Source organism: Mirounga leonina, unplaced genomic scaffold, assembly GCF_011800145.1.
Source record: "Mirounga leonina isolate KUSES-001 unplaced genomic scaffold, KU_Mleo_1.0 Mir_173, whole genome shotgun sequence".
Lineage (NCBI taxonomy): Eukaryota > Metazoa > Chordata > Mammalia > Carnivora > Phocidae > Mirounga > Mirounga leonina.
This window is the reverse complement of record NW_023270447.1, coordinates 20,411,360-20,438,147: the sequence shown is the minus strand read 5'-3', so window position 1 is coordinate 20,438,147 and position 26,788 is coordinate 20,411,360. Positions and strand designations below refer to the sequence as shown.

The following is a 26,788-nucleotide window of genomic DNA, read 5'->3' as shown; positions in this document are numbered from 1 at the left end:
TCTTTTTTTTAAGATTTTATTTATTTGATAGAGAGAGACAGATAGTGACAGAGATAGTGAGAAAGAGCACAAGCAGGGGGAGAGGCAAAGGGAGAGGGAGAAGCAGGCTCCTTGTGGAGGAGGGAACCTGATGTGGGGCTCGATCCCTAAAGGATGGCAGCTCCCATATTTATTCTAACATTTTTTGAACACCTGGTGTTTGTGTAGTGGCCTCTGTGCTGGGACAGAAATGTGTTCCAGTTCTAATGATGCCTTTTGGGAGAGAATGTAGGTTTGATTCTAACTAATTCTCAGTTCTACTTGAGGCAGCATGGTCACACCCATCTACAAAAAAATGGGAATTGCTAACAATGTGTAGAAAACAGGCTATCAAGCTGCATGTTGGAATAAGGAAGACCGTTCCCTTACACTTTACAGAGTAACTCACACAGATCTGGAAACAAATGCAGCAAATTATAGGGCTTTCTGGATTCTGTATTTCATATCAGGCATAATCTGATACTTTCATGACCCAGTGGATCCATTTTATTTTTTTTTAAAGATTTTATTTATTTATTTATTGGAGAGCGAGCGAGAGAGAAACAGCATGAGAGAGGAGAGGGTCAGAGGGAGAAGCAGGCTCCCCGCCAAGCCGGAAGCCTGATGTGGGACTCGATCCCAGGACCCTGGGATCATGACCTGAGCCGAAGGCAGTCGCCTAACCAACTGAGCCACCCAGGTGCCCCTCCATTTTAGATCTATCTGATGGTTTTACTAATACCCTAAGGACTATAGGACTAACGTCCTACTCACTCCAGGCATTATAAAAACATACTATTCTCACTACAAACAGCAGCCTAGCAATCTGGGGGTGCCATCTGTTCACTTCAGAGACTAACACTACAGAAAGTGCTAGAGTCTTGTGGATTTAAGGACCTCAGCAGAGTCCAGAGGGATCTGAGGTTTCAATGAATCATGTCGTTATGATTCTCCTTGGGATCATGATTTTCATTAGTTTTGGCCCTCCTCTTTCTGAGGAATCACAGACTTACCTTTAGCTTGTGATTCAACATTTTTTCCTGCTCCCCCTGAAAGTTTTCTCTTTCCCTCTCCAACTAATCTCTCAGTTGGGCTATGTTTTCTTTGAAGCTTCTCTCTTGAGCCTCCAGTTTTTGCTGTTGCTGCTTGTATTTCTGGCCTGGCAGGTCCATTTCCTTCTCAGATGCCTCCTTCTTAGCCTGCTCAGCTGTTCCACAAACATCTTAGAGAGAAGAAAGCAACAATCAGGTCTGATGATTTTATTTTGCAGTATTTTATTTGTTTTGCTGCAACTGCAAATCTGGCCTTTTCTTATACTTCTCTTTTACAATCTTGTTTACTATTTCTTTAATTTGATCAAAATTAAGTCTGACTTTTGTATGTCACACCTTAGTAATTGGTAATCATGGTTTATCTTTAAACTTTTGTTAGAAGAAACTAATATGACACAGGCTTCCAAAGTATGTCCCAGCATCACAAAACCCCCTCATTTTCTTAATCACTAAAAGGAATTCTGGACCTATGTCATTATGAGCCCAGAATCTTCATCCCCACACCAGGTAACTCACTAGGATCTGGCATTTCTTCCCCTAACACTTTATCAATCACATCAAAGATCCATGGGCCCAATGAATATTTATCTTCATTATTCATGGCAATCTCTTTTTTTAGTAGCTGTATCTCTGCATGCAACTCCTCAGATTTCTTTAGAAATCCTTCATTAAGAAGTTCTTCTTGGATCTATAAAAGAGAAGGAGTCCACTTTTGAAAATCCTCTGTTATCAACAGTAAGGGTTTTGAGTTTAACAGTTTCAGCACTGAAGCATCATGTCTACTGTTCTATCACCTGAGAGGGCTCTTTGATGAGTCCGTCCTGGAGAGAGGGAGTATCCATGGTTTACACCTTCCCATGATTCCCTCAGCACCACCTCACTAAGAGTGGGGTGGGGTCAGGCTAGGTCAGACCTGAGAACTATCCTCACGAGAGGAGTTCTAGCACTGAGGATGCCCTTCAGAGCGATATAGGATTAATTCTAATTATTTCTCAGTTCCACTGAGGTAGCATGAACACACACATCTAACAGATAATGGGAACTGCTGCCCCCCCTCTAGACTGCTGCTTATCAAGTGCCAGGTTGAGTTGAAGAATTAATTTTCCTCTGTGCTTTGCAAGATGACTCACACAGATCTGGAAACAAATGTAGTACATTTTAGAGCTTCCGGAATCTTGTATTTCAAGTTCAATCTGATACTTTTAAGACCAGATGGAGTTCTTTCAGGTCTGTTTGATGGTTCAACCAAAAATCCTAAGGACTAGTGGACTAAGGCCCTATTTAACTGGGGCCCAGTGAGATCACCCTAACAGTCACCACAAACAGCAGCCCAGCACCCTCAGGGATGTTAATTGCACACTACAAATTCTCATACTAGGTGCTGGAGTTTGTGGATTTAAGGGCCTCAGCAGAGTCCAGACAGATCTGAGGTTTCAATGAATCATGTCTTTATGATTCTTCCTGGGATCATGATTTTCATTAGTTTTGGCCCTCCTCCTCCTGAGGAACCATGGCACTGTCCACTGGGCACTGCCTAGGCTCTGTGCAGACTTACCTTCAGCTTGTGATTCAACATTTTTTCCTGTTCCCTCCGAAGGTTTTCTCTTTCTCTCTCCAACTTCTCTCTCAGTTGGGCTACGCTTTCCTTGAAGCTTCTCTCTTGAGCCTCCAGTTTTTGCTGTTGCTTCTTGTATTTCTGTCTTAGTAGCTACAGTTTCTTTTCAGCTGCCTCCTTCAAAGCCCACTCAGCTGTTCCACAAATGTTTTAGAGAGAGAAGAAAACAAAAGTCAGGTCTGAGTCTAGCCTCCTCAGCACAGATACCAAACTGATGTTGAAAAGGTAGCTGAGAAACCTCTGAATTATGTGGGTTACCAAGAGCACATTTCAGAATGTGATCGAGATGGCCCTCCTTGTCTGTCAGATTTAAAAAGACAACTCTGATTGTTATATTTAGCAGTGCTGTTTCACAGAAAGAGAGGAAGCTCTTTGTTTCAGGAAGGTTTTGCTCTCATCTCTGTCTGAAAGTAGTGCAAGAACCTACCCACTCTGCTAAGAGCTCAACCCTGCACCTGTACCTGCTAGGACCTTCTCCTGATAGGTGAGGACATTGTCTCCCTGCAGGATGGAGTTTTCTACTGCCACCTGGTTCTGTAAGAAGTGCTGGAGAACTTCATTTGCCTGAAGAAACAAGGAGCAGAGACATGTCATGTAGCAAAGAAAAATTGTTCTCTTTAATCCAGAATTCCCAATTCTACACCATTTCTTGGGAAGAAATATTTCTAGGCTCTTCAACAATATAAAACTAATTGCAGATAAAAACTAAAAGGGTGGAGATATGGCAATGCTCTGCTTTCTCCGTTAAAATGGTGCTATAATCTTAGATTTTCAGAAAAAGCAACACCCTTTGACTCTAGGATTCTGACGACTACCCCTCTCTCTTTATTCCCCACCTTAACCCCTTTCCTGGGCACTAGGTTATAGTCCCATTCAACCTTTTCCTTTGCTTCTAAGTAAAGATGGTATCCTCCAGGAACAAAGAAAGTTCCTCTTGAAATGCTTTTCATCAGGGTCTCTGAAAGTTGTTTATGCTGTGCCTGGGAATATTTGACAGAATCATCTTCATTCTGCAGCAAGAAATCTTCCTTTATCTCCTCTATGGTGTCCTGCCAGGGAAATGAGGGAGAAATCCAATAGAAAGAAACTGTTAGGAGGGAAAGTTCAATGTCATCCTCTTAGAAAAAGCATCATGATCACCTATGAATAGACTGGAACATGGAATGAACCAGGAGTCAAGAGACTTTTAGTCCTAGTTCTTTTTTTAAAAAATTTATTTATTTGAGAGAGAGAGAACACACATGTAAGTTGGGGAGGGGGTAGAAGGAGAGGGAGAGAGAGATTCTCCAACAGGCTCCTCGCTGAACACAGAGCCTGATGGGGAACTCAATTCAGCAACCCTGAGGTCATCACCTAAGCCCAAATCAAGAGTCAGACACTCAACTGACTGAGCCACCCAGGCACCCCAATAGACTTTTAGTCCTAGTTCTGATCGATTCTCTGTGTTACTTGGAAAGCCCATTAACTCTCTTGGATTCAGGCTTATCATCTGTAAAATGATAGGGTTGGAAGACCTAAACTCCAATTTTACTTCTGCTGTAGTATGAGTAACAGTGACTCAACCATCAACAATGAACAATAGGAAGTTGAATTGTGGCTGGAAGTAGTGTTTCCTCAGAGGATTTGGGTTGCAATGGATGGAAATGTGTACAAAGAAAATCAAATACCCAGTGATGACTGAAGAATACTCTGAACAGAGTTTGGAATCTTTCATGAGTTTTCCCCCAAGGACTCAACTGTGTGAAGATATAAGAAGAGAACTTTGGGATGGCTGGGTTGCTCACTTGGTTTGGCATCTACCTTTGGCACAGGTCATGATCCCAGAGTTCCAGGATCGAGCCCCACATCGGGCTTCTTGCTCAGTGGAGAGCTGCTCTCCCTGTGCCCCTCACCCAGCTCATGCTTGCTCACTCGTGCCCTCTCTCTCTCTCAAATAAATAAATAAAATCTTAAAAAAAAAAAAAAAGAACAGAACCTTTTTCCTTGAATCTGTAAATTGCAATCCATGGGACTGGATATGCCAACAACCTTAATGAACTGGAGGCTCCTCAGAGGCCTGCACATGAGAACTTGGGTCAGGCTGACATTTGTTTTTAGCCTTGTGATACCATGAGCAGAGCACATGACCACCCCATGCCAGATTTCTGATCTATGGGTTGGTGAAGCTTATTCATGTTTGCTGTTTTAAACTGGTAAATTCATGGCAATTCTCATGCAGCAATAGAAAATTTTAAAAAATGCCTATGTTAGAGTAAAAAGGTAATCTATAACCTGTAGAGCCCTGTCTCACAACAATCCAGGCTCCTTTGAACATGATAAAGAGATGAGCTATTTGATCAAAAATATAGGCTCTAAGCATCATTTCAGAAGGGGAGAAATCAGGAGTGCTAAATGCTAAGACAATTACCATGAGTTTTTTCTGGAACTCCCGCTCGTCATCCTTGAAGGAGTGCTCCATGAACACTGCAGTGGCTTCCCTCTCACAGTCTGCATGCACATCCAGCAACTCCTGGAGCTTGTCTGTGGGGAGCTTCACTCGCTGGGCCATCTGCTTGCTGTAGTGGTCAGCTGCCTTCTGCACGGCCACTGAGTTCTCACGCTGGGCTAGAGCTGTCACTGCGTTCTCCAAGCAAGGAACTGCTTCATGATTAATGGCATCCACATAGGCTTTCAACAGAGTCCCCAGCCCTGAATAAGCCAGGAAATTTGAGGATAAATACCAAGGTCTCAATCACTGGCTTATAGTTTTTATGGAGCATCATTCTAAGATCACAAAAACCCCACCTTATTTACAAGGAAATTTTATTTTTCTCCTTTTGGGAATCTATTCCTTTCTAACAGCATTACTGTTTTCCTGTTCTTTCTTTTATTGTTCTCCATTTTGTCCTATGACAATTTAAATTAACAATTACACAGTATGTGCATGGATTACTGGAAAAATGATTTCCTGTTCATGAGAATGAAAAGGAATAGATTATATAGGTGAAGTAATGGACACAAACAAGACCAGCTACATAATTTGTGTGGCCTGGTACAAAACAAAAATGTAAACTCCTACTTGAAAATGATTGAGAATGGGGGCACCTGGGTGGCTTAGTCGTTAAGTGTCTGCCTTCAGTTCAGGTCATGGTCCCAGGGTCCTGGGATCGGGCTCCCGGCTAAGTGGGAAGCCTGCTTCTCCCTCTCCCACTACCCCTGCTTGTGTTCCCTCTTTTGCTGTGTCTCTCTCTGTCAAATAAATAAATAAAATCTTTAAAAAAAAAAAAAAGAAGAAAATGATTGAAAATTCAAAACAGGGATAGAGACTCTTAAAGCAAGTATGGGCCCATCTCCACACAGGGCACTACAGGACTGCTTACATCACATGCCCATGAAGCCTGCCCTGCACATAAGATTACACAAAATTCTGTTTCTCAGTGGACTTGCAGGAACTCGTAACTTCTACTTATGACCTGACTCATGTAAATTTGCAAAATATCTGCTATCTCCTTAAAGACAAGAAGTTATCCCATGGAATTTCTCAATGTACAGATGTCCTCTCTTTAACCCCATCTTGCCTTTTTATGATTAGTGGATGAGGTTCCTGAGATATATTAGGTCTCAGCAGACTCTCACATAGGGAGACTTTAATGAATAAACACATATGGATATCTTTTCATGGCATGAATATCTGCTTCCACAGTTACACACAGATGTAAATAAAATTACCGCCAAATCCAGGGTATCATCAAAGCTCCACCACACACTGACACAGAGACGTGCTTTGGGACAAAGGTGATTCACAGCTCTCAGTGACAATGATTCCCTCTTTTAGGGTCTTGGTCTTTGTATGATTGAAAATATAGGTACAGAATTTCTTTGATTGCTCCTGGAAGTACTGTCCAGCTTGTCTTCTGGCACCTTCTCAAGATGGAATAAGAGATTTCTGTCATTTGTAAGCCAAAGATGAAGCACTTCCATTTTGGAAAGAAATGCCTGATACACTCTCTGGACATGTTGGAGTTCTGGATTCTGGGATTTGTGCCTGCAAAGTGGAAAAAAAATGATCACTGAAAGGTGGCTTTAGGTAAGGGGGTCAGGACTTTCATTTCCAGGCATTTTTGCATCATTGCAGCTCCTGTGCCTATAAATCTCCTTTAACTCAATCATTTCAAATCAACCTGGGCCATCACCACAGACAAGGAAAATCCATTTCTGCATGGAGCAGAGCCAAGAAAATATGGGAGAAGAAGGAGAGGCATCAATCCCAACTGAAGCAACTTATGGTTGGTTCCTTAACACTGTTATGGAATTCAGTGGTTGAAGTATTCATTAAATCTTTATTAAATGACTAATGAGTAAAAAAAAAAAAAATGGTGAGAATTCCTTTTGTGATTTGACTGGCCCCATATTAGATATGAAATATGGACCCTAAAATAAAGTAATGCCCAAAGAAGAGTAAGATATTGCTTATGAAAATATCAGGAGGAGGACAAATAATACCAAGGTAAGAAAAAAACTTAAAATTCAGAGTAAAAAAAAAATGACACTAAATAAATATGTTTGGAGTTCTTTTAGCAGAAACATCCCTACGGTAAGGTTAACTTAAAGGTAATTGGAGACCTTAGCACTGTCTATATCAAACTGTATCTGACTTGACAATGCTTCACAGAATTTTGATTTTGGGGGGTATGTCAGATGTTCAATAAAAGTTCTTTGAGGGCGCCTGGGTGGCTCAGTTGGTTAAGCGACTGCCTTCGGCTCAGGTCATGATCCCGGAGTCCTGGGATTGAGTCCCACATCAGGCTCCCAGCTCAGCGGGGAGCCTGCTTCTCCCTCTGACCCTCTCCCCTCTCATGCTGTTTCTCTCTCTCTCTCTCTCATAAATAAATAAATAAAATCTTTAAACAAAATAAAAAAAATAAAAGTTCTTTGAAACAATGAATACATGAATGATGAAACAAAAATATGTATTACTTCAAAGTGCCATCAGTTATTCACCTGGCTAAAATAAATTAAAAATAAACTGCATGTAAAATTTACATGTAGTAAATTGATATTAAAATGGTAACAATGTACAAGACTATGAGAAAGAAGAAAGTGAAATCATGAGAAAGATCAATGTGAATCTGGAAGTCTTACTAGATGGACATTTTTTTTTTCTCCTGGACATTTATTGTGTAAATATCTTTTCTCTGAAATTTGTAACTCTGGCCATGAGTAAAATACTCATAGAAACATGAAATATATTTTTTAAATTAGGTCATTTAAATATGGTATATGCAAGCAAAAAAAATACTATTCAGTCTTAGAAAGGAAGATATTCTAACACATGTTGAAATATCCACCACCCAGAACATGCTCTGGAATCAGCTTCAAGGCAACCTCCAGGTACTCATCTTCGGTGATTGAGGCTTCATCTATCTTCAACTCTAGGGTGAAATCCCGAACAGTCCAAAGTCTGGAAAGAAGCTCACAAACTCGGTGGAGTCCTTTTCTTCCTCAGAGGTTGAGGAGGATTTTGCCCTTTTAGCTGTGTTTGCTCAGTCACATAGCTGAGAATTTAGCTAAGGAAGGAGAAAGTATTTACACCACAATTTTCAGCTCGTCGTATTTAAAAAACAAATTTTATAAACATTAACTTATGTCCCATGTCCCCTTCTCCTCAACCATGACAGTTAAGTCGCAGGAAAGATGACATCTCAGTTACCATTCCTGTAAACTCAATGAAACTTGGTGGCTTGGTCCCTGGAAGGATCTGGCAGCTGCTCCAGGGCCTGGTGGTTGATGGTGCCCAAGCTGTTGTAGATTAAGGTGCTGCTCAGAAGCACAGTCAGGGCAAAGATCCATGAGTCATTCTTAGGGTTTACCTAGAAAGCACCTTAGAGCAAAAGGCTAAAGAGTCCACTCTTCATGTACTTGTTAACATTTCCATTCCATAACACGTGACTGGAACATAGTAGGTGGGCACCAATAAACAGGAAATTATTCCTATAGCAAATTTTATGTGTCGTGGTCAACATTAAAAACATAAATGTTATTCAGTTAAATTCAACAGCTATTTGTTGAGTTTCTTCTAAATGCCAGGCAGTGCATTTGGTTGGGTGGATGCAAAGATCCATATGATAGTCCCTGCCCTCAAAAAGTTGGCTTTCTGGGTTGGCTGACCAATAAGTAAACATACAACAGCAACCAAGTTAATGATCTCAGGAGTAGAACCGAAAGCTAAAATATAAAAGAAGAAGGGGATAAATGCAAAAATGAAAAAAAAAAAAAGTGTCCTGGGAATTCTGAGCAAAACATTACTTCTGACTTTGAAATGATGGCAGTAGATAAAAAAAAAAATAGCTGGGTTGGAGCACCTGGGTGGCTCAGTCGGTTAAGTGTCTGCCTTCGGCTCAGGTCATGATCTCAGGGTCCTGGGATGGAGCCCTATGTTGGGCTCCACACTTAGCAGGGAGTATGTTTCTTCATCTCCCTCTGCCCCTCCCCCTGCTCATGCTCTTTCTCTCAAATAAATAAATAAAATCTTTTCAAAAAATTTAAAAATAGCTGGGTTTTAAAGAAATGATGGAACTATGGACTTGGACTTGTGGAAATGAAAAGATCATGCAGGCAGAAGGACCAACACAAGCCAAGTCAGAGTTGAAAAGCACAGTCATACAAAGATCTAATTATTCCATTTGTCTGAAGCAATGTGTAAATGTGTTACACATTTGTCTAACAAGGCTGGGAAGGAGATTCAGGACAATATGTGAGTGGCACTGAAGGCCAGGAAAACAGAATTGCACACTACCTAAATCACACCACATGTTCTAAATTTATTGAGCTGTTCTGTTGCCATCAGTTATTAATAATATAATATGTTTTGGTCCTTTAAACAAAAGCAATTAGATAAAAAGAAACAAGTTTGGGCCAAAATACAGTATTTTTCTCATTAAGAGTCCCTCTTCATTTTGGGGGGGCAAAGGGAGGGGATAGTGTGGATCTAATTCATTGGGAATTAAATTGAGGGGCCCTGTAAAATAAGTAACAAGTTGGTAGGGTTTGTTGTTGTTGTTTAGTGTGAAAAGTTGCTGGTACATTCAAAGAAGGAATAAACTTGTTAAAATTCAAACATGGTGAGATGAATTCATGAGGCTGAATAGGTATTGTTTTAGTTTCTCTTCTGTTTTTATTTTATACTTTATTTTATATTGAGGACTTTAAAACTTCTTAAGTTTTAAAATATTAAAAATTTTTTAAATTCAGAATTTCTAAATTTCTCCTTTATTTTTCTGGGCGGGGGGGCAGTATTGGAATCAAACAATCTACTGCTGCAACAATGTAGACTCAGACTCATATAAAGTAAGGAGAAACTACTGATCGCACCTAACACTATAAAGGCAACAAACCTACAAGTATCCTGTTTGCAATATTTTCTACTGGTCAAGATCATGCTTTTTAGAAGTCAGTGAAGAATTAATCTCTAAAGTCCAGAAACTTAGACTAAAATCATTATGAATGTTCCTGGAATAGCCAAAGCTTTTCTGGGGTTTATATAAATAGATTACTTTGTTTAAACCCTATTTTCAAGACTACTATATTCAATGTCACAAATCTATACACTTTAATTGGTAGTCCCATTGACCTGATGAGTTACAATTTAGATAGTTTACATGTTATTTCACCAGGAAAGTTTAGATCTAATCCTTACCTAAAACAGGGTTTCCTCCATGGCACCCTGTACTGGTTGTACTAAGTACTTGATATCTTCCCAGCTAGCCTCTGGGTCTTTACTTTCTTCACTGCAGTGTCTCTAGTACTTAGCAGAGAGCCCTGGATTTAGCTGCTTAATAAGTGCTTATTAAATTGTGTCATTAACCCTGGTGTTAAAAATAAGATGAATATTTTGCCTCAAAATACCAAAATATTTGTGCTCTCAAGGAAAAAATTCAAGGTAAGAGAATCTAACCTCATTATCCATAATTTGCACTTGCTATTTGTGGGAATATGGCACAGAATTTGAATTGAGGTGGTAAATTAATAGGCAAGAGCAAGGAAGGGTTCTCAACTCCCTGCCTTACCTTTTTCACATCCCCCAGCCCCTCAGTGTCCAGAAGGATCAGGGTGTGTTTCTTCTTGGTGGAGTGGGGCACACATCACATCCAGATGCCCTTGGTTTCAGATCTCACTGTGGAATTCAGTCGGACACGTGCAAGGGAGGAGTCAACAACATACAGGGCCAGTGGATAGTCCAGGTTGCCCAGGAGCTACAGTGGTGAAACTTGTAAGAAAGTAAGGGCCCAGCAGGGAGAGGAGTTTTTTCCATTTTAGTGACAATCTAACATTTATGCAGATTAAGGACTTTCTTTTTTTTTTTTTTTAAGATTTTATTTATTTATTTGAGAGAGAGAGAATGAGAGACAGAGAGCATGAGAGGGAGGAGGGTCAGAGGGAGAAGCAGACTCCCTGCCGAGCAGGGAGCCCGATGCAGGACTCGATCCCAGGACACCAGGATCATGACCTGAGCCGAAGGCAGTTGCTTAACCAACTGAGCCACCCAGGCGCCCCGATTAAGGACTTTCTAAAGAAACACTTTGGGCCCCCTATTCACCTTGCACCTGTAGAGGTTCAAATAGGTCACATGACAGATTAATGTAAACTCTACCAACCTGTGTAGTTTTAGCTGACCCTTAAGAGGAAAGAAAAAGCATGCATCCATAAGTAGAATTAGAGAGGGGGCTGAAACAAGAACTCTGTGTTTCTGGTTCACTCTTCATGTAGCATCTCCCTTTCCTTATCTGGGTTATTTTTAAGAGAAAGCCATCTAAACGGAGAAGACACTGACATGGGAAGGACAGCATCGAGCTGTCACTCGAATCCAGTTCTGTCACAACAGTTGCCTAATAGGGGAGCAGTGAGGCCTGAGTCTTGAAATGTAGGCATCTTATCCATAATGTGAGGCTCTGAATGCCTAGATAAGTAGACAGGATTTGTTAGATAAGAAAATCACTAAAGTTTTTCAGATGGACGGTAATAAAACCAAAAATATATTTAGAAAAATTGGTATGGTATTGGAATAGGGGAATAATTCGGAATTGAGATTCTGAAGTAGTTAGAACGCTTCTAGAATTTTAGAGCAGGGATGGACTCAAGTGACCATGTAGTCCACTGGGAAATTGCCTTGTTATTATTTGACGTCATCTCGAGTAGAAAAGAAAAAGGACATTGTTGAACCTCCCTAGCTAATATTTATCTCTCAATTTTAAAAATTCTTTAATCCCGCAAATAAAACCTATGAATTTATTTGGATCAGACAAGGAAGTTTCCTTCTCTGATTGATGGTCAAGAATTTTCCTTAAAAGAAAAATAAAGACACGGTATTTTGCTTAGAAACTAATAGGAGATTGGAAAGTAAAAGGGGAGAGAGAAGGAAGGAGAAACTACAGACTGGGAAGGATGAAGGGAGGCGGGAGGGAGGGAAATGGATGAATGTGTGGGATCCTGAGAGTTTAGTGGACTGCAGTTCAACCTCTAGTGGTGCTGAGCTAGAGAGAAATTAATACATTTGAAAATAATAGCTGCATGTTCTAAAGAGACAGAAAGTCCTATAGGACAGTGGGGAAATTTTTATAAAACATCAGTAAGAACCATAAGAAACAACTAAGTTAAACAACAACAACAAAACTCCACATCAGGGAGCCATAAGAACGTTCACATTGCTCTTAACGACAGACTACGTTGACCCTATTATATTTATTTTTATAAAGATCATAACATTGAAAGGAAAGCTCAATGCTTGTCAGTAATTAGCACAGTGTTGGACACTGTACAAGACCTAGAAGCCACTTTTAGACTTCTTGTGACTCTTGGGACACTTATCACTGATGAGTCAAACATTGTAGAATTAATCAAGACTTTAGGCATTGATTCTCAAATAAAAAAGTATGTATCAGTATCAGTATCAGAACCAGCTAAAGTAAGTAAATGCTGTAGACTTATCCTAATTTGCTCTAACCGTGGAGGAAAGGGCTCAGATTTTAGATTTATTTATTTGAGAGAGAGCGTGTGTGAGCGTGTGTGCTCATACAGTGGGGGAGGCAAGGGCAGAGGGAGAGGGAGAGAATCTCAAGCAGACTCCCCTGTGAGCATGGAGGGCTGAGATTTTAAATTAGTGGTTTTTTTTCTCACATTTTACATGATTAATTACAGATGATTAAAAAAAAAGAATACTGTGGGGCACCTGGGTGGCCCAGTCACTTAAGCGTCTGACTCTTGGTTTTGGCTCAGGTTGTGATCTCGTGGTCATGAAATGGAGCCCCGTGTCAGGCTCCATGCTCAGTACAGTTATTTTGAGATTCTCTCTCCCTCTCCCTCTGCCCCTCCTACTCTCTCTCTTTAAAATAAATAAATCTTTTTTAAAAAAAAAGAATATTGTGAGGGGTGCCTGGGTGGCTCAGTCGTTGGGCGTCTGCCTTCGACTCAAGTCATGATCCCAGGGTCCTGGAATGGAGCCCCGCATTAGGCTCCCTGCTCTGCAGGAAGCCTGCTTCTCCCTCTCTCACTCCCCCTGCTGTGTTCCTTCTCTCGCTGTGTCTCTCTCTGTTAAATAAATAAATAAAATCTTAAAAATAAATAAAAATAAAAAAGAATATTGTGGATTAAGTAAAACTTCTGGATTTTATAAAGTCGGGGGGAAAGGAAACAAAGGAGAAATAAAATTTTTGCACTAAAAATAGGAAATACAAACAGCAAATAAATGTGAAAAGGTTCTCAAATTGATTTATAATTAGATATATGCCATATGACTATACAGTTACCAGTTGGTGATGAGGGTGTGAAAAAATCTCCATGACTGCTAATAATCATGTAAACTGTACTTAAAGTTTGAAAAGCTGTTTGATATTATCTGGATAGACTGAAAACATACAGACTCTGTGATCTTGCAAGTTCATTTCTGCATATAATCAACAGGGGAAGGTTGAGTACCAGAATATAAGTACAAAAACATTTATGATAGCTGAATTCATAAACAATAAAATGTGGGACTAATATCAACATTCATTTATAATAAATGGAGAAAAAATTGTGATATCTTCATACGACTGCACACCATAAAGCAGTTAACATAAATTACACATACCTACAAGAAAGTGGATGATTTTTATAAACTCCTTGATGAGAAAAACATGCAAAAGAATACATACAGTATAATTCCATTTATATAAACTTTAAAAGCAGACCAAATTAAACTTTTTTGAAACACGTAGACTGTAAAACCACTTTTAAAAAGCAAGGAAGAAGTGCCATGGAAATGAAAAACATTGGTGAGCACAGATGAGAATGTGAAAGGGTGTGATTTGGGCTTTTGGTATTGGTAATGTTAAACTTCTTGACCTGAGCAGTGATTACGCAGGCGATCACCTTTCATTTAATAACTTTATAGTACATGAATGTTTTATACACTTTTCTGTGTGTATGTTAGTTTGCACATTAGAAAATACTGAATACAGAAAGTGTAATTTATCAAACTTTTATTATGAAATGGAAAAAAAAATGAATCTTAGCTCCCCTGAGATTTGGGAATAACAGGTTTTTCCCTCCCTCCTCTCTTTCTCTTCCTTCCTTCTTCCTTTCCTCTACTTTTTTTTTAATATGACACAATAAAATAAATTTTTATGCTCTGGGAATGATCGTGTAGTTTGGGCAAAAGTGATGCAAAAGTGATGCAAAAGAAAGGGATCACAGCAGAAGCTAAGCTGATGAGAGTGGATGGGATCCAGAGGATAAGTAGAGGGATCTATTGATAGGGTTGGGAGACTCTTCTTTTTTACTAGATAAAAGAATAAGATTTTGTGGACAGATAGGGTTGAGGTTGTAAATTTGGTGGTGAGAATTAGAATTTTTCTTCAGTGGGAGGAGTTAGGCTCTTCCTGAAGATGACACTAGAAGAAGCATGACCAACCTGCACTATCAATGATTCCAAGCAAATGGCCTTGGTCCCAGGACAACACTCACCATGGTTCTGTCCCACCAGGCAGTTCATCAAGTAGGATTTTCTTGTCCAAGACAGCCCTGCAATGGCCACCACCACCACAGACTGAGATATATTGTTAAGAATCTCTAGTGCTTCTGGATTCACCATCAGCTGCTCTTCCTGGTTTTCTACCAGGCAAATGGGGGCCGTCATGGTGAGTCCAGATGCCATGGTGACCTGTAATCCAGAAGAGCTGTTCAATATAATGCAAGATCCCGAAGTCCCCTCTTAATGGTCATACAAATTACACACGTATCAGCTTTCTGCTTATGGAATATATACACCATTTCTAAGGGAAAAATATGTACCCTAGTTAGTGTGTCAAAGCTTGGGACAGAAGCCTTACATCTCTTATTTATTGATCTTAAAATGGCTCTTAAAATAACCATATCCAGGAGATGCATAAAATGAATATAATGAGGAAAGCAAAGGACAGAGATGGAGTCCTGAGAAAACCAACATTTTGGGGGTAAGGCAGAATGAGACATAAAGATAGATGAGAAGAGTAGTCAGAAGAGTTTCTAAGAGTTCCAGGACAACATGGTGGCTCATCAAGTCTACAAATATTTATTGAGTGCTGCATGTGTTGTACTGTTGTAGGTGCTCAGTATCCAGAAGTGAACACATGGATAAAACTCTTGTCTCATGGAGCTCTAGTCTAGTAGGGGCAGCCAGGTAATTAACAAAACAAATGAGCAAAGATATGTGTTAGATGATGGTAAGTGGTCTGGAGAAAAGTAAGCAGGGGATGAAATACATAGCAATGGATAGGGGTTGTTGTGGGTGGAATTACATACAGAATATTCCAAGAAAGAGACAAAATTAAGGTAATCAGTGCCCGTGACGAGGACAGATTTCATGAAAGGGCAGTAATAGGAGGCAGACTGGTTGGGGGAGTGAGCGCAAAAGAAGGGAGAATAACAATGCAGCTTGTCTCAATATGCAAGACCTTTATACATAGTGCTTAAAGAAATATATGGGTCCAGGATTCATTCATGTAACTGAAAAACATTTCCCCTTTATAAGTTTACAACAAAGAGAGCCAGTCGTAGGATGTTTAAGGATCTCCCAGATCTGACAGAGCTTCACATCTGAGCTAGATTCTGCCTTGTTTTCATCTAAATGAATGGAACATTCCATCATACCAAAAGACAGAGACTAGCCAAAGAACATTTGCTGTGTCTTTATTCTAAGTTAATGCTTAGTAACATTCACATGTCCCCACACTGCTTCTAGCCCTCTGCCTAAGGTGGGGTTACTCGAATAAGTCATTCAGGCAGTACGGGACCCGAAGTGGTAGGAGCTCTCATGGACAAAGGTGCCCCTATGAGGGTATGCTCACAAGTAAGTCAATGCTCACTGGGCACAATTACCTCCTTCAAGAGAGAAGTGAGCTCACCACTCTGGATAATATAACCCTGTATAATTTGGGACAGGTGGTGATACAAAATTACAATTTTCTTAGCTGGTTTGAGACACTAATTGAAATATCAGTCTGCAATCAAGCATGATTTCTGGATAAAGAATGCATCATTACATAACTTTTCAATGCTCTCCACATTTTGTGGGAATGGAAAATATTGCCCATTTGTTTCTTCTGAGAAACAAAATGATTAACTACATGGCAAATACCCATGAATTTTCAGGCACATAAAAGGGATTTGTCAAAGATGTTAGTAATAGACAGGGAGATGTAGAGCAGAGCTAAAATTAGAGCAAGAGCAAGGAGATAAGATTGACAGAGACAGAGAAAGACTGATGATTCTGGAGAGAAAGGGATGACTGACAAAGAGAGACAGCATCATACTCTATGTTTGGAGCCCAACTGTGGGGGTACAAATACTGGTTCCATACTTTACAAACAGTGTGACTACTGGAAAGATATCTCTCTCTGTGCCTCCGTTTTTTCATCTGTGAAACGGGAATTCTTATCGTAACTAAATTGTAGGGCCAGTAGAATAAAAATATCCCAGAATACATACATACAGAACACTTAAAATTATATTTGATACCTAATAAATGCTATGTAAGCATTGCTTAAAAATAAGTATCTAAGGGGCACCTGGGTGGCTCAGTTGGTTAAGCGTCTGCCTTTGGCTCAGTTCATGATCTCAGGGTCCTGGGATCAAGCTTGGCATCAGGCTCCCGGCTCAACAGGGAGTCTGCTTCTCCCTCTCTCTCTGCCCCTCATCTTCGCTCCTGCTCTCTCTCTCTCTCAAATAAATAAAATCTTTTAAAAAATAAGTATCTAAGGAAGCAAGGAGGGTGAAATTACAGAAGGCAAAGAATTGGTTTGGGTAGAAATGGTGACAATTCTTTCCCACGAATAAAAGCTGGTGTGAAGGAAACAAGGATTACTGCAAGCAAATTGTCCCACGAGAAGCCAGAGTTGGCAGAAGCAGAACCAGCATGAACCACTGACCAGAAGGGCACTGCAGACCATGTCAGGCAGGGGAAACCGAGAGACGTTTCAGGATGTTAGCACAGATTCTGGGGGAGACTGCTGTGGTTCAATACCTAGAGTTCTAATCATCTACTGCCTGGGAGACCTTGAAAAAGGAACCTACCTCTGTAAATCTTGACTTTGTTATCAGTGTTACAGTGTTAAAAAAAAAAAAAAAAAGTAATTCCTGCTTAATTCATTACCATACAGGGCAATAACAAAAACCTCCCAGTACATTAAATTTTCCACAGTTAACGTACTGTTTCTACAACAAGCCTGTGAAGCTACCAAGTATTGAAGCAACAAGTTCTCTGTCAATAGGTTCTGTAAACTGGGACTTACCAAGAAATATTAGGGTAACTAAAATATTTTTTGTTAAAAAAAATCAATTTGATTCTTAACAGACTTCTGTGCAATTTATCTTCTTTTCTATGGATGGATGGGAGAAGAGATTAGAAGTAAAACATGAGCTTTGTAATACTGTGTCAGGAGGAAATGTAGAGTTCTCATAGTTAATATTTTGAAAAGCTTTGGGGAAGAGATGATATTACAAAGTGATTTAAAAAAAAATTTTTTTTTTTAGATTTTATTTATTTATTTGACAGAGAGAGAGATAGCGAGAGCAGGAACACAAGCAGGGGGAGTGAGAGGGGGAGAAGCAGGCTTCCTGCTGAGCAGAAAGCCCCATGCAGGACTTGATCCCAGGACCCTGGGATCATGACCTGAGCCAAAGCCCGATGCTTAACGACTGAGCCACCCAGGCGCCCTAAAAAAAATTTTTTTTAATGCAAAGCAGGACTGTGGTAGCAAGGCAAGAAGCTTTTATCTCCAAAATAGACAAGTAGAATGAGATAATTCTGCTATATACAGATAAATGATCATTGGTTTCCTAAGGTACTGTCTGTAAGAGTTATCTGGAGTGATAGTTAAATGGTCAAAACCTGTATTTTTAATAAATACTGCCATTTATTATTTGTGGGGTCGTGCATTTAGAAATAGCGCATGATGAACAAACCATATAGTCAGGTCATACAGTTATTTTTAACAGTTGATTAACAATGGATTAGGAAGAATGCCATTGAATTCTTCCATGTAATATAGCTTTGTAGTATCTTCAGAATATTGGATGTTATTAATAAAAGAACAATCGACAATCCAAATTTTAGATTTCAATTGTCTCTAAGGTAAGGATCATCCTTTTGTTTCTCCAATGCCCAGCAGGGCGCAGGCAGGACCTTGTCTGAGGAGGAAGGGTGCTGGGAAGTGGAGGGAGCGACCCCACACAGCACCTCTGCCACAGGGTCGGGGGTCGGGGGGGTTTGGTCCTTCAGTCTGAGAAAGGACTCCAGCCCCCTTTCTGTGGGTACGGTAGGATGCACTCCTTCCGTGCAGGGCTCTTTATGCAAACCTGAGTGGACACCAGGGGAGGAGCAGCGCCTTTTGGGGACACGCTGCGCGCGCTGTCACTTTGCAAAGCAAAGCGTCCCAAGGGCCACACACCATCCGGTACCCTCGCCATTCTTTTGCTGTCTTTGCCACCTGCCAGCGTGGAGTCTGCGCTTGGGAATTTGTTGTTGTTAGTTAACGGATATATGCATGGAAGACCAAGTTTAGGAGCGAGTTTACCTAGGGCGGGCGCTGCAGTCAGGGGACAAGTTCTCAGCTGCCCTCTCCTACCTTTTTTGCACTCCCGCGTCTGACTTCTACGGACACGGACTGTTCTCTTTAGAACTTAAAGCAAACCGGGTATTACAGCCATGCTTTTCAGGTTGCGGATGGAGACTGAAATCGAAAGGACACGCTTTATTCATGTTCCATCTATGTGGATTTTCACTTTTAGCAGTCAGGATACTTGAGTGTGTGAATGAGGCGAAGTAGAAAATCCCCGTTCTTCCACACCCGTCCCTCCTGCACAGTTGGCTTAGGTTTCCTTGGCCCCCCAATAAATACAGAGCAGTGGGAGTGATGTGAGCAAAATAGCTTGAGAATATTTCAACAACCTGTTTCTCAGGGGTACTTTGTCAGGGAAGAGGTTTTTGTTTTTGGTTTCTTTTACCATTTTTAAAAATTTTATTTTATTATGTTATATTAGTCACCATTCATTGCATCATTAGTTTTTGATGTAGTGTTCCATGATTCACTGTTTGCATATAACACCCAGTGCTCCATTCAATATGTGCCCTCCTTAATACCCATCACTGGGCTAACCCATCCCCCCAAAAAAACCATCAGTTGGTTTCTCAGAGTCATTGTCTAATGGTTTGTCTCCCCCTCTGATTACCCCCTCTTAATTTTCCCCTTCCTACTTTTTTTTTTTTAATATAATGTATTATTTGTTTCAGAGGTACAGGTCTGTGATTCATCAGTCTTACACAATTCACAGCACTCACCATAGTACATACTGTTCCCAATGTCTATCACCCAGCCACCCCATTCCTCCCACCCTCCACCACTCCAGCAACCCCCAGTTTGTTTCCTGAGATTAAGAATTCCTCATATTCAGTGAGATCATATGATACTTGTCTTTCTCTGATTGACTTATTTTGCTTAACATAATACCCTCTAGTTCCATCCACATCGTTGCAAATGGCAAGATTTCGTGTTTTGTTTTGTTTTTTTTGATGGCTGCATAATATTCCATTGTGTATATATATACCACCTCTTCTTTATCCATTCATCTGTTGATGGACATCTTGGCTCTTTCCATAGTTTGGCTATTGTGGACATTGCTGCTATAAACATTGGGTTGCAAGTACCCCTTCGGATTGCTACACTTGTATCTTTGGGGTAAATACCCAGTAGTGCAATTGCTGGGTTGTAGGGTAGCTCTATTTTCAACTTTTTGAGGAAGCTCCATACTGTTTTCCAGAGTGGCTGCACCAGCTTGCATTCCCGCCAACAGTGTAGGAGGGTTCCCCTTTCTCCGCATCCTTGCCAACATCTGTCGTTTCCTGACTTGTTAATTTTAGCCATTCTGACTGGTGTGAGGTGGTATCTCATTGAGGTTTTGATTTGGATTTCCCTGATGCCGAGTGATGTTGAACACTTTTTCATGTGCCTGTTGGCCGTTTGGATGTCTTCTTTGCAGAAATGTCTGTCTGTTCATGTCTTCTGCCCATTTCTTGATTGGATTCTTTGTTCTTTGGGTGTTGAGTTTGATAAGTTCTTTATAGATTTTGGATACTAGCCCTTTATCTGATATGTCATTTGCAAATATCTTCTCCCATTCTGTCAGTTGTCTTTTGGTTTTGTCGACTGTTTCCTTTGCTGTGCAAAAGCTTTTTATCTTGGTGAAGTCCCAAGAGTTCATTTTTGCCCTTGCTTCCCTTGCCTTTGGCGATGTTTCTAGGAAGAAGTTGCTGTGGCTGAGGTCAAAGAGGTTGCTGCCTGTGTTCTCCTCTAGGATTTTGATGGATTTCTGTCTCACATTGAGGTCTTTCATCCATTTTGAGTCTATTTTTGTGTGTGGTGTAAGGAAATGGTCCAGTTTCATTCTTCTGCATGTGGCTGTCCAATTTTCCCAACACCATTTGTTGAAGAGACTGTCTTTTGTTCATTGGACATTCTTTCCTGCTTTGTCGAAGATTAGTTGACCATAGAATTGAGGATCCATTTCTGGGCTCTCTATTCTGTTCCATTGATCTATGTATCTGTTTCTGTGCCAGTACCATACTGTTTTCATGATTACACCTTTGTAACAGAGCTTGAAGTCCGAATTGCGACACCACCAGCTTTGCTTTTCTTTTTCAACGTTCCTCTGGCTATTTAGGGTCTTTTCTGGTTCCATACAAATTTTAGGATTATTTGTTCCATTTCTTTGAAAAAAGTGGATGGTATTTAATAGGGATTGCATTAAATGTGTAGATTGCTCTAGGTAGCATAGACATTTTCACAATATTTGTTCTCCAATCCATGAGCATTGGAACATTTTTCCATTTCTTTGTGTCTTCCTCAATTTCTTTCATGAGTATTCTATAGTTTTCTGAATACAGATTCTTTGCCTCTTTGGTTAGATTTATTCCTAGGTATCTTATGGTTTTGGGTACAATTGTAAATGGGATCGACTCCTTAATTTCTCTTTCTTCTGTCTTTGTTGTTGGTGTATAGAAATGCAACTGATTTCTGTGCATTGATTTTATATCCTGCCACTTTACTGAATCCTGTGTGAGTTCTAGCAGTTTTGGGGTGGAGCCTTTGGGTTTTCCACACAAAGTATCATATCATCTGCAAAGAGTGAGAGTTTGACTTCTTCTTTGCCGATTTGGATGTCTTTTATTTCTTTTTGTTGTCTGATTGCTGTGGCTAGGACTTCTAGTACTATGTTGAATAGCAGTGGTGATAGTGGACGTTCCTGCCATGTTCCTGACCTTAGGGGAAAAGCTCTCAGTTTTTCCCCATTGAGAATGATATTTGCTGTGGGTGTTTCATGGATGGCTTTTATATCGAGGTATGTACATTCTATCCCTACACTCTGAAGAGTTTTAATCAAGAAAGGATGCTGTACTTTGTCAAAAGGTTTTTCTGCATCTATTGAGAGGATCATATGGTTCTTGTTCTTTTTTTATTAATGTATTGTATCACACTGATTGATTTGTGGATGTTGAACCAACCTTGCAGCCCAGGAATAAATCCCACCTGGTTGTGGTGAATAATCCTTTTAATGTACTGTTGGATCCTATTGGCTAGTATTTTGGTGAGAATTTTTGCATCCATGTTCATCAGGGATATTGGTCTGTAATTCTCCTTTTTGATGGGGTCTTTGATTTAGGGATCAAGGTAACGCTAGTCTCATAAAATGAGTTTGGAAGTTTTCCTTCCATTTTTGTTTTTTGGAACAGTTTCAGAAGAATAGGTATTAATTCTTCTTTAAATGTGTGGTAGAACTCCCCTGAGAAGCCATCTGGCCTTGGGCTCTTGTTTGTTGGGAGATTTTTGATTACTGCTTCAATTTCCTTAGTAGTTATGGGTCTGTTCAGGTTTTCTATTTCTTCCTGGTTCAGTTTTGGTAGTTTATACATCTCTAGGGATGCATTCATTTCTTCCAGATTGTCTAATTTGTTGACATATAGATGCTCATAATATGTTCTTATAATTGTTTGTATTTCTTTGGTGGATTCCAATGTTTTTTTAAAGATTTTATTTATTTATTTGAGAGAGAGAATGAGATAGACAGAGAGAGCATGAGAGGGAGAGGGTCAGAGAGAGAAGCAGACTCCCCGCCGAGTGGGGAGCCCGATGCGGGACTCGATCCCGGGACTCCAGGATCATGACCTGAGCCGAAGGCAGTCGCTTAACCAACTGAGCCACCCAGGCGCCCCTCCAATGTTTTTTTAAAGGATTTTATTTTTAAGTAATCTCTCTACCCAACATGGGCCTTGAATTTACACTCCCAAGATCAAGAGTCACATGCTCTACCAACTGAGCCAGCCATGCACCCCGATTCCAACATATTTGAAAGTGTTCATTGTACTGTTCCCCTACACTGTTTTCACACTATGACCATTGGACAAAAACAGGTAAGTCATTTGATTAGGATATGGTATCTCTAAGTCCACAGTTCTAACAACTTGTATTTAGAACATTTATATAAAGAAGAAAGCTCTGCAATAAGGTCTTTGTATATCCTTTCATCATGAATAGACTTTACAAATGTGTATGAAATATGAAAAGAGAAATTAACCAAAATAACAAAATATTAATAATATTAGTAATTCTTATAATGTACTAATAGTTTTTGAATCATTTATTTTTGAACTTTTGTTGAATGAAAGTAGCATGACATACAGACTTCAAAAATGAGCCACAGTATTATACTATTAAAACAAAAGATGAAGGGCACCTGGGTGGCTCAGTCATTAAGCATCTGCCTTCGGCTCAGGTCATGATCCCAGGGTCCTGAGATGGAACCCCGCATCAGGCTTCCTGCTTGGTGGGAAGCCTGCTTCTCCCTCTCCCATTCCCCCTGCTTGTGTTCCTGTTCTCACTAGTCTCTCTGTCAAATAAATAAATAAATCTTTAAAACAAATAAAAATTAAAAAAATAAAACAAAAGATGCTTCATTTTATAATATCCATGCCAGGAAATACAAGCCTGTTTTGTCGGTGAGCTGAAAAGTTGTTGTTTTTTTTTTTTTTTAAGGCTTTATTTATTTGACAGAGAGAAAGACAGCCAGAGAGGGAACACAAGCAGAGGGAGTGGGAGAGGGAGAAGCAGGCTTCCCGCGGAGCAGGGAGCCTGATGTGGGGCTCGATCCCAGGACTCTGGGATCATGACCTGAGCCTAAGGCAGACGCTTAATGACTGAGCCACCCAGGTGCCCCTGGCGGTGAGCTGAAAAGTTTTATCCCAACACCAAACAGCTTAGCAGTCAGGTAGTGAAACAATTACAACACTGTCAGATGTGTCTACGACCTTTGAAATCCAGAACCACTTATATTTTCAGTTGTTTCAATTTCTTCTTTTAGTCAATATATCTCTTAATGCAACTCCTCAGACTTCTTTTTAAATCCTTCATTAAGCGGGGCACCTGGGTGGCTCAGTTGTCAAGCGTCTGCCTTCAGCTCGGGTCATGATCCCAGGGTCCTGGGATCCAGCCCTGCATCAGGCTCCCTGCTCGGCGGGAAGCCTGCTTCTCCCTCTCCCACTCCCCCTGCTTGTGTTCCCCCTCTTGCTGTCTCTCTCTCTGTCAAATAAATAAATAAAATCTTTAAAAAAAAGTCCTTCATTAAGCAATATTTCATTAAGCAGTTCTATAAACCAGAAAGGTCCACTTTTGAAAAACACCTAAATTATCAAGAGTCAGGGTTTTGTATTTAACAATTTCAACAACTAAACACTGTCTATTTCTCTACCACCTTAGGATGCTCTTTGATGAGTTTGTCCAATATTTGCATATGATTGGACATGAGAAATGGGAGTATCCAGGGTTTATACCTTCCTATGATACCTTCAGCACCATCCCACTGAGAGTGGGGAGGGGCTGGGACTGGGTCAGGTCTGAGTACTATCCCTTTAATATGTTACAGCCCATAAAATGCACCTTGGGGAGGGAGTGTAAGTTTGATCCTAATTAATTCTCAAGTCCATGGAGGTAGCACGAGCACATGCAGAAAACAATAAGAACTGTTGACCCTCTATAGAACACTAGTTATCAGGCTCCAGGTTAAATCAAAGAAAAAATTTGCCTCATCCCTGGGAATATGTTGGATTTTCATCCCATGATTAGGCTATATGATATGATACAAGTTGACCTTTAGAAATGGAAGTTACCCAGGTTGGCATTACCTACTCACATGAGAACATGCCCATCAAGGCACCCAGGTGTCACTTTTTGAAGGATACTATGGGCCAGTCTACTCCCTTGCAAGATAGTCAAGTAATCTGTTTCGCCTTCAGGGGTAATATTACCCAATGTGTATGTTAGGGCTTATGAATAGGCAGATGCCTTGTTCCCCCAAGATTCTGCTCCTGGGACTCAGCCTCTCCAGATACTTGCCCTGTTCCAGGTCCCTGGCTACCCTGGCCTTCCAGCCAGCAGGAGCACAGTACACATTCCACCAAAGGGCTTTGGGAATCGGGGGCCCTCCAGACCTGTGGAGCTCGAGTGCATGACTAACCACCTGTGTAGACTCCAGGATGGAGGGAGCACACCTACTGAAAATTATTCTGAGGTGGCAGCTTTAAACTGGCAACAGTCAGTCTTCATTTGGACTTGCGGTCTGATTGGGTCCCAGGCTTCTCCCATTATCAGGGCTCCCAGGTATTTCTGTTGAAGGAAACAAGGATGAATCAGAGCAGCCCCTCCGTGCCAATTACCTCACATTTTGCCTTCATGGGGAATATTAGTCAGTGGCTAGTTTAGGGCTTATGACTGGGTAAATGCCTTGTTTTCCCAAGGTCCTGCTCCTGTGATCAGACTCTCCCAACCCTTGCCATATTCCACATCGCTGATAATCCTGAAATGAGCTGCAAGCTCATGTGTAATAATACCCCCTCAGTAAACTCTGGGCAGCTGGGGCTTGCAAGGACTGGGGATCTAGGGCCTGGGCCCAAACACCTGTATAGCTTCTAGAATACAAGGAGCCCATATCTCAAAAGGTGCCACTCTGAGGTGGCAGTTGCAAGTGGGCTACAGTCATTCTCCATTTAGACTTACTATTGATTGTGTACCAGGCTTCTCCCACCAGAGCTCCAAGGTGTACTTTATTGGACTATACTGGAAAGGCAGTCACATCTTCCCTGGCAAGTCAGCAGTATAGTATCCTCCAGTATTGCCTTCAGGGGGAATAGGCTCATTTGTGTAGGTGAGAGCTTGGAATTAAGCAGATTCCTTGAACCCCTAAGACCTGTTCCTGTGACCCAGCCTTTCCCTCCACTTGCCTGATCCATGGCCCAGGCTACTCTGACCTGCTGGCCCATGCCTACACACCCTGTCACCCAACCTTGGGCAGCCGAGGCCCTCCAGGCCCCAGAGACTTGGGCCTGTCTCCAATCACCTGCTCACGACAAATCTTCCTGAGGTGGGAGCTTTAAACTGGTGACAGTCCCTATTTGGATTTGCTGCCTGATGGGGTCCTGGGCTTCTCCACCAATTAAGGGTTCTAGGTATCTTGTATTGGAGGCTATCATGGCAAGTCGGCCTGACAAGGCAGTCCAGATTCCTCCAGGTCTGCCTTCTGCGAGAATATGCACATTTGTGTATTTTAAGATTTGGAATGAGGCAGATGTCTAGTACCCCCAAAAAGCCCATTTTTGTGACCTGGCATATCCGGACACTTACTCTGTTCCAGGCCTCTGGCTACCCTGTCCTGCAAGGGCACATACCTGTGAACTATGCAATCCATTGGCTGGCTTTGGACAGCCTGGGCCTTCCATGCTTGTGTGGCTTAGGCTGGTCTCCAAATACTTGCACAGTCTCAGGGTAGAGAAAGTCCCCCCCCAAGAAAATTACTCTGAGCGAGCAGCTATCAACTGGCAACAGTCAGCCCCCATGTGGCCTTCTTGCCTAATGGAGACCCAGGCTTCTGGAACCAGGACTCCCAGGGATATTCAGTAGGATATTCACCATGGGGTACCTAGTGCGTGGGATTAAGCAGATGCCTTGCACCCTCAAAAGCCTATTCCTGAGACCCGACTTCTCCTGGCACTTGCACCGTTCCTGTGCTGTGGTGCAAAGCCTGCGCATGAGCAGTAAGCATCCCATCAGCCAAACTTGGACAGCCAGGGCCCTTCATACCTGCAGAACTCCGGCCCATCCGGTCACCTCTGTAGCTTCCAGGGCAGAGACAGCCCATAACCTGAAACCTTTTTGAGGCAGTAGCTTTAAACTGGCGACAGTGAGTCCTCATTCGGACCGGCTGCCTGATAGGGTCCCAGGATTCTCCAGCAATCAAGGTTCCCAGGAGTCTCTTACCGGACGAAAACTCGGCCAGGCAGCCCTGCGCCACCTGGGAAGGCACTGGAGATTGCCCCAGCTCTGGCTTCAGGGGAACTGCTCCCCACTGGGTAGGTAGAATTTGCGATAGGCAGCTGCCTGGTTGGCCAATTATCTGCAGCTGGTTCTTGGCTCTTTGCAGACTGCGCACGCATTCAGACTGCGCGTGCGCACAAAATATTCAGTGAGCCGGCCTGGGGCACAAAGGCTCTCCAAAACAGTAAAGCCAC

General features: G+C 41.3%; 1 protein-coding gene across 1 annotated transcript in view; it reads right to left on the bottom strand.

The window, feature by feature from the left end:
* The window catches only part of LOC118018938 (guanylate-binding protein 7-like), a 67,338-nt gene that overhangs the window by 17,771 nt on the left and 22,779 nt on the right, over positions 1-26,788 (bottom strand). The window contains 12 exon segments of the mRNA XM_035017713.1: positions 1,587-1,758; positions 2,626-2,819; positions 3,147-3,249; positions 3,522-3,734; positions 5,093-5,373; positions 6,469-6,564; positions 6,567-6,623; positions 6,626-6,709; positions 8,016-8,123; positions 8,126-8,194; positions 8,197-8,219; positions 8,428-8,534. Coding sequence (XP_034873604.1) covers positions 1,587-1,758; positions 2,626-2,819; positions 3,147-3,249; positions 3,522-3,734; positions 5,093-5,373; positions 6,469-6,564; positions 6,567-6,623; positions 6,626-6,709; positions 8,016-8,123; positions 8,126-8,194; positions 8,197-8,219; positions 8,428-8,534 — 1,507 coding nt within the window.